At 47.8% G+C, this 14,267-nt stretch overlaps 1 protein-coding gene and 1 pseudogene across 8 annotated transcripts in view; both read left to right on the plus strand.

The window, feature by feature from the left end:
- The window catches only part of LRRC20 (leucine rich repeat containing 20), an 87,077-nt gene extending 75,624 nt beyond the window's left edge, over positions 1–11,453 (plus strand). For all 7 annotated transcript variants that reach the window (XM_025397312.1, XM_025397309.1, XM_025397314.1 and 4 more), the window contains one exon: positions 8,924–11,453. In XM_025397312.1, the coding sequence (XP_025253097.1) occupies positions 8,924–9,078 (155 nt within the window). In that variant the 3' untranslated portion in view covers positions 9,079–11,453. The remainder of the gene's footprint in view (positions 1–8,923) is intronic.
- Positions 4,017–5,417, plus strand: LOC112631820 (annotated as a pseudogene). The gene is made up of 2 exons (XR_003121200.1): positions 4,017–4,487; positions 4,797–5,417. The product of XR_003121200.1 is annotated as a non-histone chromosomal protein HMG-14 pseudogene (transcript).
- Positions 11,454–14,267: the final 2,814 nt, after the last annotated feature.

Here is a 14,267-nt window from a genome sequence, read left to right on the forward strand (position 1 = left end):
CCCTTACTGAATTGCTCAGCGAAACTTGCCTGTCATTGTTATCTTCTGGGGGCCAGGGGCCAGTGCAAGGAGACCAGGTTCTGGTCTTGGCCTTGCCCCTCTGTGTTGTGGGTTGAAGTGTATGGGCTCTGGGATCAGGAACTGTCCTGCCTCCACCACTTACTGGCGTGGGGACCTTGGGCATCAAGAAACTGGGAATCAAGTTTTCTTACCTGAGAGATGGGTCATTGTGAGGAACTGTCTAGCGTAGGGCCTCAAACATCGGTTCCCAGAAGCAGCCCCCTTTGCTGGGCCCATTTAGACAAAGGTGCTACACCTCCTTGCACCTTGATTTCCTTCTGTGTCCAATGGAGGTTGATGCCCCATGAAATAAAAGCCAAGTGCGAGGGGTCTTTCTTATTCTGGGTGATCGGGGCACAGGGGATGGCATCTGTACCCCTGCCCACGCTGCTGGCTGTGCCGCTGGGGAATGGCTGCGACAGAGCTGCTGAATGTGGAGATGCGCAAGAGTCCAAGGAATTAGCCCTTTTCTTCCCGGCCATTATTAGTAGGGAAAATGGGTGCCCTGCTTGAAAGAAGAGATTCAAGAACTACCATACGCAGCACCTTTCTTTAGCCCCCACACCCTGCAAGAGGCCGGGACGAGTGAGGCCAGGCTGCTGGCAGCTGTGTGATGTGACATTTGCACCCGCATGAGCTCCAGAGGAAGCGAAGGAGGTGAGTGGGTACTCCTATCACTTGTTTTTGCTTTTCCTCTTCTCCGAGGAGTCATGGCTGCTTATAACCCTGCCTTCTGAAAACAGCCTGTCTCTGCGTCTTTTCCTGCCTGAGCCTCCATTTGCCGTGGAGTCCCGGCCTCTCCCACCCCTCCTTGCTGGCTCGCTCACCGGTCACATGGTTCCTGCTCCAGGCAGGTGATGACCAGCACCCCCTCCCCACCCCAGCTGCCCTATAGCCAGTCTTCTTACTGGGGACAGAGCTCCCTGTGACCCCAGCATTCAAGGCCATGGACTGGGCCTCTGGTCTCATACACAGAGCCTGCCTTCAGGGAACTGAGAGGCCAGGTCACCCCAGAGTCTAAAGGTGGGCGAGCTCCTCCTGTTAGGGAATCTGGCTGCCTGTTTATGGGGCCTGGGGACTCCTACATAGCGCTTCTCTGTGGCCAAGAATCTTCTCCGTCTCTGTGTCAGCCCTGCCACCCACTGGCTGGGTGACCCCAGGCAAAATTACTTCCTCCCACTGAGCCTGGGTTTTCCCAACTCTCAGGACCCTCCTACCTCCCGTGGTCTCTCTGCCGTGATCTGTACAGCTTCTTGTCAGTGGCCCATGAATATGAGTGTGTCCAGGAACTTTCTAGTTGGTGCTCTCAGTGGAGGCCAAATCTGGGGCTTTGGCCTTCTATGAGTGGTGGTGAGGGGCTCCGGGAGCCGTAGTGCTTTCAGGAGACATCTGAGGCTCAACCCTCGTTCCTTTCTATGTGAGCTGACATCCGGGTTATCTCGGTGGTGAACTCAGGCTTGAGACTCTGCTGGCCAAACTCTGTGGGCTTATCCCCAGCGATCTGGGCTGCTGCTCAGCAGATGCAGGCCCCAGACCAGTGACAGGGAGCAGGGAACCTGCACTAGCTGGACACATGTTGCTGGAGCACTGTGCTGTTGTACTGCATGCAGGCGTCTTGTCAACTTCTGGGGCCTCTGTGCAAGGTGGGCAGTATGACCCCATTTTACAGGTGAGAAAGCTCAGGTACAGGGATCCTGCCTGAGGCACCACAGTCACTGGAAAGCTGGGCGTATCCTTCTGACTCCAGAGCTTGTTTATCTTAATAACCACCACCCATCCATTCCCAACACGAAGCGAAGGATCTGGGGCCTTTGCCTAAAGAAGGTGGTGGTGTTTTCTAAGCTTCAGGCTTCAGAAGTGTCATGAACAAGAAGGGATAGGTTTGTTCTGTGCTGTGACCCACAGCAGAACAAGGAGGCCTGGAAGATTCCAGATGCAATTTGAGAACATCTCCAGGAAACTCTCTCAGGACAGGTCAGCAGCCTCTTTGAAAGCCTTTGTCGGGATAGGAAACAGGATAGGAAGCTCCTGGGAGATTCAACAGGAATTCTAGAGAGCAGGTAGTGGATGTATATACACATATTCTTTGACAGAGCAATCAGTCCTGCTCCTGGGCATACATCCAAAGACTTCCCACACTGGCTCCTAAGGACAGATAGAGGCCTGGGTGTCATCGCTGGCAGAGTAGAGAGGTAGAGTGTGGTGGGTAAACAGCATGATATATTAAGCAGCAGTCAAAAGCAGATGGATTAGATGTGCACAGTCCTCGTGCATGGAATGTAAAACATGGCTTAGTCAGTCACACTTACTATTGGGCACTAATACTCTTCCCCATTGAAAGGAACCAGGACTTCTTGGAGAAGTGGCTGATTCCAGGGCTGGGAACAGGGAAGACTCAAGACATGTCTTCCTAGAAAGTCAGGCAGCGCATCCAGAAAGTGCTGGAGCCATGTCAAAAGATACAGGAGCCAGGCCAAAGGGGCTCCCACTTGTCAAATCTGGACAATTTGAGCATCAGGATAATGAAGTCCAATAATGAATTATAAATCACTAGAAACATAGGAGTTTATATTGATAATAGATAAGTGGAAGAGAAGTAGAATGCTGAGGGCTGTTAACATTGGGAAATCATTTTGCAGCCATCACAAAGGTCAGGTCAAGTGAGAATCTTTAGTGGATGCTAAGTCTAAGGGTGATGAATGCTAAATGTTGGTGAGAACCAGCATTTAGGATATTTGCACGCTCTTAAGATGTGTCCCCACAGACTTCTTGTTAGTTGCAAGGGAGAAAAAAAAAATAGCAATTTTATAGTGGAGAAGCAAGTTACACATTGATCAAGTGATCAAATGAACAGTAAAGATGAACTTGGTGTGCCTCTGATGTGATACCCCAGGAAGGACATGCATCTGTGCAGTCTTCAGCTGAGGATGCGAAGTCTTGGTCGAATCGTGAAGAAACACCAGACAAACACAAAATGAGGAACTTTTAAAAAGGGAAGGAGGTAGTGCACTACTCCTCCAATGTCAATGTCATAAAAGACAAAGGGGCCTAAAGAGTTAGAAGTAAATGTAATCCTTGATTCCAGACTGGGTCTGGTACTAGAGGGGGAAGTGCTGTACAGGATGTTAGGGCATCTGACCACACTGAACTGTGGGCCATGGGTTTAGATACACATTCTATCAATGTGTGAACACCTGGAATCCTTAACTGCACTGTGGTTATGTAAGAGAATGTCCCAGTTCCTAGGAAATACACCCTGAGGGCCATGATGTATGTATGGTACACTCAAATGATTCAGAAAAACTGTGTGTGTGTGTGTGTAGAGAGAGAGAGAAAATGCATGCACAAATGATAGAGCAAATAGGATAAAATGATAATAATTGGCGAATCTAGGCTGGGCATGGTGGCTCACGCCTATAATCCCAGCACTTTGGGAGGCAGAGGTGGGCGGATCACGAGGTCAGGAGATTGAGACCATCCTGGCTAACATGGTAAAACCTGTCTCTACTAAAAATATTAAAAATTAGCCGGGCATGGTGGCACGCACCTGTAGTCCCAGCTACTCTTGAGGCTGAGGCAGGAGAATTGTTTGAACACGGGAGGTGGAGGTTTCAGTGAGCTGAGATCACACCACTGCACTCCAGCCTGGGCGACAGAGTGAGACTCCATCTCAAAAAAAAAAAAAAAAAAAAAAAAAAAAAGGCGAATCTAGCTAAAGGTCATCTGGTATTTTTGCTACTGTTTTTATTTTTAGTTTTGGAACATTTTATACATTTGAAATTATTTCCAAATGAAAAAGGAAGGGAGGAAGAGACTTAAGACAATAATATTCAACTTTTCTGAGTGAAAAAAGTTTAAAGGGGAGGAGTGGCAGCGGCCAGGCAGCCCAGTTTCGCGAAGGCTCTCAGTGTGCTGCGGCCCACAGGCACCCAGCACGCGCCTTCCCCGCCGCCGGGATGCTCAAGAGGAAGGTCAGCTCCACCGAAGGGGCCACCAAGGAAGAGCCCAAGAGGAGATCGGCGAGGTTGTCAGCTAAACCTCCTGCCAAAGTGGAAGCGAAGCCGAAAAAGGCAGCAGCGAAGGATAAATCTTCAGACAAAAAAGTGCAAACAAAAGGGAAAAGGGGAGCAAAGGGAAAACAGGCCGAAGTGGCTAACCAAGAAACTAAAGAAGATTTACCTGCAGAAAACGGGGAAACGAAAACTGAATAGAGTCCAGCCTCTGATGAAGCAGGAGAGAAAGAAGCCAAGTCTGATTCATACCACGTCTTACCAGTGGTCCCTGTCTCCCTTCTTGTACAATCCAGAGGAATATCTTTACCAATTATTTTGTAAATGCAAGTTTTTTAGTAGCTCTAGAAACATTTTTAAGAAGGAGGGAATCCCACCTCATCCCATTTTTTAAGTGTAAATGCTTTTTTTAAAGAGGTGAAATCGGACGGGCGCGGTGGCTCAAGCCTGTAATCCCAGCACTTTGGGAGGCCGAGACGGGCAGATCATGAGATCAGGAGATCGAGACCATCCTGGCTAACACAGTGAAACCCCATCTCTACTAAAAATACAAAAAACTAGCCGGGCGAGGTGGCGGGCACCTGTAGTCCCAGCTACTTGGGAGGCTGAGGCAAGAGAATGGCGTGAACCCGGGAGGCGGAGCTTGCGGTGAGCTGAGATCGGGCCACTGCACTTCAGCCTGGGCGACAGAGCGAGACTCCGTCTAAAAAAAAAAAAAAAAAAGAGGTGAAATCATTTGCTGGTTGTTTATTTTTTGGTACAACCAGAAAATAGTGTGGGATATTGAATTATGGGAGGCTTTGACTGTCTTGGGTGTCGGCTTAACATTCCATAGATGGGGGGTTAGTTTTTATATCCTAGAATACAAAGCATATTAAATGGCGATATGGAGTCAGTCCCGCATTTAATGTCTTGAACATTTTATTTTACTTCTATTCTCATGTTTTTTGGTAGAATTGTTTCCAAAAGAAAACCACTCCTTGATCATGGCGCTCCCTGTCAGAATTGTGTGCACTCTGTAACATGTTTGGTTGTGGTAGTCCTGTTTGCCTAATAACTTTGTTACTGTGCTGTGAAAGATTACAGATTTGAATATGTAGTGCACATGCTATTCAGTTGTGAACTGATGGGCCATATGTAACAGCTGACCAACATGTGAAGATGCTGGTACTTGATAGCCTCTTAAGGAAAAATTTGCTTCCAAATTTTAAGCTGGAAAGTCACTGGAATAACTTTAAAAAAGAATTACAATACATGGCTTTTTAGAATTTCGTTACATATGTTAAGAATTGTGTACAAATTGAAATGTCTGTACTGATCCTCAACCAATAAAATCTCAATTATGAAAACAAACAAAAAAAAAGTTTAAGACTTTCTGAAACTGAAAGTCCTAAAGACATTTGAGTAAAAGCCTGGCCCATGCTATGTGGTTCCATTTATATGACGTTCAGGAATAGACCAAATTAATGAAGAAGAAGATCAGGGGTATAAACTGGAAAGGGGCACAAAGGAACCCTATTGGGGGTTCTTGAATGTTTTCTATTTTTATCTGGGTGGGGGTCACATACATCTGCATATATATCCGGAAGAATGGAAAGCAGGGTCTCGAAGAGATATTGGTGCACTCCTGTTCTTGGCGGCATTGTTCATCATAGCCAAGTGATGGGAGCGACCCAAGTGACCATTGACGGGTGAACCTCAAGGTTTGTTCATGTTATGACATGTGTCTGAAGTTTCTTCCTTTTTATTCTTCATTTATTTACACGGAGTTTAGCTCTTGTTGCCCAGGCTGGTGTGCAATGGTGCAATCTCAGCTCACTGCAACCTCCACCTCCCAGGTTTAAGTGATTCTCCTGCCTCAGCCTCCCAAGTAGCTGGGATTACAGGCATGTGCCACCACACCTGGCTAATTTTTTGTATTTAGTAGAGACGGGGTTTCACCGTGTTGGTCAGGCTGGTCTTGAACTCCTGACCTCAGGTGATCCACCCGCCTTGGCCGCCCAAAGTGCTGGGATTACAGGTGTGAGCCACTGCGCCTGGCGTTTCTTCCTTTTTAAGGCTGAATAATCCTGCCTTATCAATGCCACATGCCATAACATGGATGAGCCTTGAGGACATTATGCTCAGCGGCATAAGCCCATCACAAAAAGGCAAATACTATATGATTCCACTTATATGAGGTACCCAGGGTAGTCAAATTCATAGAGACAGAAAGTAGAGTGGTGGTTGCCAGGTGCTGGGAGGAGGGAGGGATAGGGAGTTTTTGTTTAAATGGGTATAGAGTTTCAGTTTTGCAAGATCGAGTTCTGGAGATTGGTTGTACGACAATGTGAATGTATTCATGCTGCTGTACTGTACACCTAAAAATGGTTAGGATGGTAAATTTATTTGTATTTTACCACAGTTAAAAATAAATTTTAAAAAAGATTGTTATTGGTGCTTAGTAAAATATATATATGTATATATGTAATATATATTATATATAATATATATTATATGTGTGTAATATATAAAATATATATTATAAATATATATTATATATGTAATATATATTATATCTATATAGAAGTGGCCTGAGATCTATATAGTACAGTACCATTTGCCTAAAGTAAAATATGTGCATAATATCCACCAGTGTGTTTTAAAATTAACAACAAAACAACCACAGAAACAAAACCCCCCCAACTCTGGGCAATGTTTTGTGCCCAGGAGAGGACAGGAGCTGGCTCTTGCCATCACTATCGGCCTGAGGTTTTGCAGGACTCCATGGGATGAGGTCTGGCCCCGTCCTGTGCTAGGGTGGGAGGTTCTATGGGATCTGGCTGCTCACAGAGTTGGATCAGGGAAGAGCAGATGCAGCCAGAGCCTCAGTCTGGATAGGGCAAGCGTCCTAATCTTGTCTGAGTGATCCTAAAGGTTAGGTGGGAGGAACTATAACAGGTTACCGAGTATTAATATAGCTGCTGCCTTATTCTGGTTCTTTAAAAAAAAAACTGAGGCAAAATTCACATAACATAAAATGAACCACTTAACCACATAAAGTATACAATTCACTGGCATTTAGGACATTCACAGTGTTGTGCAATCATCACCTCTAATTCCAAAATACTTCTGTCACCCCAAAGGAGTCCCCATATCCTTTAAGCAGTCGCTCCCCAATTTAATTCTGTTTGGGGAAATATTAGTTATTTCCATTTTCAAGATTAGGAAAACAAGGTACGGGAAGTAATACAAATTTTTAGGAGGTAAAGCTGGGACATCAGCTTAGGGCTGTCTGTTAAATTTCACGTCTATGACACTAGGCTGCGCTGCCTCTTCAGTTATAACTGAGAATATTGGACCTGGAATTAATTAATTAGTAGATCACTACTATCTTTATATTTATTACACTGTGGCATTTTTGATAAGTGTTGGAAAATGCCCTAGTATCTTATGTAGGTTAGGTGGATGACAGCTTGAAACTTGATTTCCAAATTCTACACGTTAAATTTTGGAAACCAGAGCTGGGACAGGAGATGTGTTTGTTTTGATTCCAGAGAACATTCCATCTCTAAGTGATGATCCAACATAGTGATGATCCGATATAGTCTGGAACTTCCCAGATAGCTCTTATGGAGCAGTGATATAAGTAGGGCACCTTATCAAGAGTCCTGATAAACTCAAACGGTAACTAACCTCCCTTAGATAGACCCAAGATAGTCATGTCTGCTTTTTTAGGGACTGTTTAGGGGTATGATGTCATGATACAGAATGGCATTCCCATAGTTAAGAAGTATTTCCATAGCCCACTGTATGCAACTTCCTATCTCTTGGCAAAAATATTCTTTATGCACATAATAGTCTTTGTTTTTTAGTAGTTTTATTGAGCTATACTTCACATACAATACAATTCACCCATTTAAAATATGCAATTCAGTGGTTTTGGCATATTACATTATTTTTAAATTGTGATAAACATATATAACAAAGTGTGCCATTTTAACTTTTTTTTTTTTTTAAGAAATAGAGACTGGGGTCTCGCTATGTTGCCCATCCTGACTTTGAACTCCTGGGCTCAAGAGATTCTCCTGCCTCAGCCTCCTGACTAGCTGAGACTATAGCCCGACTAATTTTAACCATTTTTAAACACACTGTAGCTCAGTGGCATTAATTACTTTTACCCTGTTGCACAACCATCACCACTATCTATTTCCAAAATATTTTCATCCAACAGAAACTGTAGCTATTAAGCAATAACTCCCTACTTCCCCTTCTCCTAGCCCCTGGGAACCTCTGTTCTACTTTCTGTTTCTATGAATTTAACTACTCTGTGTACCTCACATAAGTGGAGGTAGTTGTCTTTTTGTGCCTGCCTTCTTTCTTTAGCACAATGTTTTCACGGTTCATCCATGATGTAGCCTGTATCAGAATTTCGTTCCTTTAAATGGCTGCATAGTATTCCCTTATATGTATATATTATTTCATTTATCCATTCATCTATTGGTGGACATTTGACTATTGTAAATAGTGCTGCTGTGAACATTTGTATAAAAGTATTTGTTTGAATGTCAGTTTTTAATTCTTTCAGTTCCACCTAGGAGTAAAATTGCTGGGTTATATGGCAATCCTACGTTTAACTTTTTGAATCAGTTGACTCTTATTTTTTAGGATGCTTTCCTCCATGTGGTTGTCATATCCTGGTGGGCCCGATGTTGCCTCACATAGGGCTGGGCACCAGGAGCTGAGCCCACGTGCAGTGGGTAATGGAGAGCTGCCCCTCACCATCATGTGCTCAGAGTCCTCCTGGCCCATCGTCCTTCTTTTCTGTCTGGTTGGCCCCCACCGCTCTAACCTGTCCATTCTGTCCCCAACAGATGTGCCCGTGGAGAAGCTGGCCGCCATGCCAGCCTTGCGCAGCATCAACCTCCGCTTCAACCCACTCAACGCTGAGGTGCGCGTGATCGCCCCGCCGCTCATCAAGTTTGATATGCTCATGTCTCCGGATGGCGCAAGAGCCCCCCTACCTTAGGCCACCCTCCTCATGCCCACCCAGCAAGGGACAGAGGCCACTGGCCTATAATCCTGGAAGGGAGGGAGGCCCATGGGAGGCCAAGCTTGGGGGCTGGGGGAGGGTGGGCCGAGCAGCACGTGGTGGGTGGGGTATAGCTGGTCTGGATAGATAGCTTACAGCAGTAGTGGGCTTTGGAATGCCCAAGGGAAGAGGCAAGGTGGGGCCTGCAGCCTGGACTCAGCACTCACAGCTGCTGTGCAAACTCAGGCAGATCTCCTGCCCTCTCTGAGCCTTGTCACTTGAAAAAAAGGGACCCTTTACCTCCTTTGGGCTCCCTGGAGGTTTTTAAGCAGTACATGCCTCCAAGTTACCTCCAGATCAGCAGGCACAAGTGGGCATTGCTGGGTATTTTCTGAGCCCCTGTGGGTTTGAGACCTTGTTTTTAGTGCTGAGAGCCAGTCGCTGCCCTGAGAAGAGAAGACAACCTCCATCTATTTATTGCTTCCTGAGAACTGACCTGGATGCGGCCCTCCACAGGGCCCAATCTTCAGTCCTGTAGTCCCTGGACTGGCGGGAGCCTGAACTAGAAGTCCTGGGAGAGCTGTGGTGGGAATATGAGCTGGCACTGCTGCAGGGCAAGAACATTCACATAGGAGCCCCAGGACTGGCAGGCTGGGAATGGGGAGCAAGTCTCTTCAGCTCTGTCATTCCCCACAGTTAACAAACTGGCAGGGTGGGAAGTCCTGAGTGCTCCGTCCCTCTAGCATCACTCCTGAGCTGTAGGAGAGGTGGCCCAGAGAACAGCAGAGCCGTTTGCACCTGCGGCTCTGGTCTAAAGTGATTAGATGGCCACCCTCATCACCGTCCCATCAGCAGCAGCCTGGCTGCCTTGTCATGGCCCCCTGGGGACAGAAGGCGCTGTGGACACCGGATTTGTAGCCAGCCAGCTCCCAGGCCAATGCCCAAAGCCCTGATGACCTAGTTCTTTTGAGGCCCTCAACCTGGCATCTTAGGGTATGGTCAGGCAACAGGGTGACCAGCTGTCCCGGTTTCCCAGGACATGGAACTTTCAGTGCTAAAACTGGGACAGTGCCTGGCAAGCGGGGATGTTTGGTCCCCTACCAGGAGAGGGCCTGGGGCTCTTGCTTCCTGAGAACACCTGTGGCTTGAAGAACCTTGACTGCTTGGTCCTCAGGTATCTACCTCCCAACTTCTCCTCATCTGTGGAGCAAGCCGACTCAGTGCCCCAGACCCCACCTGATCTGCACCTTCATTTGAATCTCCGGAGGCACCTGAGACCCCAGGGCTTGAGGCAAAGCCAGGCCACCCAAATCCTGTGTCCTGTGGACGAGTGGCCACTTTACTACTCCTGAGGCTAAGGTGTTGAGAGCTCAGACCACTGCTCAGAGCAGTAATCCCTGCTCAGAATGCTCCCAGTTCCCCCGTCCCTGCCCAGGTCTCTTGTCTCTTGGCAAGGAACTGATAGTTTGGGCCGTCGTTGGGCCATCACTGAGCTGAGTGCTCAGTATCTCAAGAGACTGTTTATTCTGCTCATATCCCAGGGCCTGGTTGGTCAAACTCTTGGCAAAGGGTTTTCAGGACGAGGAAGTCAAGACAGGATCTGCAGAGCTACTGAGTTCATCGGTGGGTGTTGGGGGCAAGTGGGGACTGAAGTCCTGTCCAGGCTGTGCTGGCCCCACCTGCCTTGTGTCCTGGAGTGGGGTTTCTCCTTGTTGAAGATGAGGCATGCTTCTCTGTTGTGCACAAAGGCAATGTATGACCAGAGCCTTGCAACTCAAAGTGTGGTCTGTGGACCGGCAGCGGCAGTGACACCTGGGGGCTTGTTAGGAATGCAGAGTCTAGGCTTCACGCTAGACCTCCCGACTCAGACCCTGCATTTTAGCAAGACCCTCACCTGATTCCTATAAGCACTTCAGAGTTTGAGAAACAAGGACCTAGGCTGGGGATGTCCTCCGAGCAGAGGGTGAAGTTCTCTCCCTGCCACTTCCAGGGAGCCGAACCTGTGCTCAGCCTCCTCCCTAACCCAGCCCTGGGAGGCCCTTGGCCTGTTAGATTGTTTCAGAGTCTGCGTGGCACTCCTGAGGAAGGGAGTGACCTGCAGTCACCAGGAGATGAGGGTTAGGTGTGCCCGGCCCTCCAGACTTGGCCTTTCTGATTAACCCCTGCATGCCAAGCTGCCTGCTGTCCCAGGTCCCTCACCTCAGGTCTGTGAAGGGGCAGCTTCTGAAAGTTGTTTTCCCCTCTGCTTGGGAGAGTTAGTTTGCCTTTGTCTCGGAAAGCGTGGGCAGCCGCAGAAGCCCCCAAATCAGAGCTCACAGTGAGTGAGCCCCTAAGCTTCAGTCTGCAATAAAGAATGCATTGGTTTCATCTGCCTGGTTGGTGTTTAATTCATTCTCACTGTACGGACCTCCTATCGCCTGGGCGTCTAACCAGCCCACATGCAAGAGGGGTGCACTCTTGTTGAAAGCACGAGGTAAAGAAAGTTGGAACGGGATGAAACGTGGATTATTCACAGGTGGGCACAGGTGCAGCCAAGCAGAATTGGTGCGTGCTCCCCAGCCGCGCTGCTGCAGGATGGCTAAACATCAGAGGGAAACTGTATTTGGGAAAGGAGGAAGAGACCTGCTATCTCCAAATTTCTCCCTTACCAGTGCCAGAAATTACTCCCTTAGTAATTTGTTCCTCTGAGTCCATGGTTCTCAAAGAGGGGTCTCTGGGCCAGCAGCATCCGCAGCACCAGGAAGTTGGTTAGAAGTGCAAATTGATGGCCAGGCGCGGTGGCTCACGCCTGTAATCCCAGCACTTTGGGAGACCGAGGCGGGCGGATCACAAGGTCAGGAGATGGAGACCACGGTGAAGCCCAGTCTCTACTAAAAATACAAAAAATTAGCTGGGTGTAGTGGCGGGCGCCTGTAGTCCCAGCTACTCGGGAGGCTGAGGCAAGAGAATGGCGTGAACCCGGGAGGTGGAGCTTGCAGTGAGCCGAGATCACGCCACGGCACTCCAGCCTGGGCAACAGAGCGAGACTCTGTCTCAAAAAAAAAAAAAAAAAAAAAAAAGAAATGCAAATTGTTGACCCCACCCCAGATGTGCAGAATCTGAAACTCGGGGGTTGAGCCCAAAACTCTGTTTTAACAAGCACTCCATGTAGTTCTGATGCTTGCTCAAGTTAGAGAACTACTGCTCTAGGTTCAATGTTAAAGTCAGGTTTTACTTTTTTTAAGTCTGAGAGGCTAACTTAAGTTTGCCTTGAGTTTTAGGCCAGACGCTCCATTGTTTTTTATTATTACTATTATTTGAGATGGAGTTTAGCTATTGTTGCCCAGGCTGGAGTGCAAAGGCGTGATCTCAGTTCACTGCAACCTCTACCTCCCAGTTCAAGCAATTCTCCTGCCTCAGCCTCCTGAGTAGCTGGGATTACAGGCGCCTGCCACCATGCCTGACTAATTTTGTATTTTTAGTGGAAACAGAGTTTCACCATGTTGGTCAGGCTGGTCTCGAACTCATGACCTCAGGTGATCCACCTACCTCGGCCTCCCAAAGTGCTGGGATTATAGGCATGAGCCACCACTCCTGGCACATCTATTATTATTATTATTATTATTATTATTATTATATTATTATTATTATTTTTGAGACAGAGTCTCACTCTGTTGCCCAGGCTGGAGTGCAGTGGCATGATCTCGGCTCACTGCAGACTCCACCTTCCAGGTTCAAGCAATCCTCCTGCCTCAGCCCCACTAGTAGCTGGGATTACAGGCACATGCCACCATGCCCGGCTAATTTTTGTATTTTTAGTAGAGATGGAGTTTCACCATATTGGCCAGACTGGTCTTAACTCCTGACCTCAGGTGATCCACCCTCCTCGGCCTTCCAAAGTGCTGGGATTACAGGTGTGAGCCACTGCGCCTGGCCTCATTATTTTTACTTAGCAAACACACATAGAGCTTAGTGGGTACCAGGTAGTGTCTTAGCGCATTAGAGATATTAACTCATTTAATCCCTATAACAATCCTAGCTAGCTTTGTGATTTGGACAAATCTCTTTTCCTCTCCAGGCCCGGTTTCCTGTCTGTAAAACTAAGGAGCTGCACCAGGAGACCCCCAAGGGCCTTTCCAGAACTCATATGGTCACTATTTCTTAGCTCCTGAAGGCCCTGTGATCACTTATAACTGTCCCCTGTGGATTAGCCTGGACTCAGGCCGCTGGCCTCCCCCACCCCAAAGGTCAGAGGTCAGAGAGAGGACTCCCACCTGCGTAGTTTCCTGTTGAAGGATGCCTCACCGAAAACATCACCAGATCCACCTGTTAATCAGGGGAAGCTGATCCTACTTTTCCTGCTCGAACTTGACAGTTTTCCTAGTGCGTCAGACTGGGCAGGACAGTCAGGAAGTGATGAGAGATTCCAGGACAGTCAGGAAGTGATGAGAGATTCCAGAGTTTGGTTTTAGGTGGGACTTTGAATGCAGAGAAGGAAACCTTGATTAGGATTGGGTAAAGATCAGGACATAGTTTAGGATCGGTGGACACAGCAAGGGGGGAATTTGAGGCAAAGGGTTCAGAGTCTTGGCACGTAAACTGTCTTTTGATGCGATTAAGAGTTGATCAGTTTGATCATTCTGATCAATCACTTAAAGCAAATGCTTTAAATGATTCCTTCAGAAGGCCCCTGGAACGAACAATAAAGTTATTTACAACTTTGTCTTCCCAGGCAAGAGTTTCTAGGACTAGTACTGTGATGCTGGAAAAGACGGTGGAATAATGTAGACAGGAAGCTGTGTGGGGCTACAGGATTCTAATTGTAGTCTCACCCAAATACCATGTTGTACCCCAGAGCCCCGCTTTGGATCTGCTCTTCACACGAGATGTGCCCGTCCCTTCGCAGAAAGACAGTCCTGGGAAGCGAGAAGCAGTTCCTGACAGGGCGAGAATTGGCAGCTGCCCCAGAAGGCCTCAGCAGAGTCCTGAGCCAGATGTGAAGGGCAGGAAGGGCAGGCCTGGGGGAAGAGCGTGACTCAGGTCACTGGGCAGGAAAACCTCTCCAGCCCATGAGCGGCCAGGCTGTGCTCTGACTATGTGTCTCCAGGCCAGGCAGGCTCGATCCATGCCTGAAAAGGGACACAGCCCAGCTGCATTAGGTCCAAGCAGGAGCACCCCTGGAGCTCCTAGTGTTTATCAGCACCAGC

The sequence above is a fragment of the Theropithecus gelada genome, chromosome 9 (genome assembly GCF_003255815.1).
Source record: "Theropithecus gelada isolate Dixy chromosome 9, Tgel_1.0, whole genome shotgun sequence".
Classification (NCBI taxonomy): domain Eukaryota; kingdom Metazoa; phylum Chordata; class Mammalia; order Primates; family Cercopithecidae; genus Theropithecus; species Theropithecus gelada.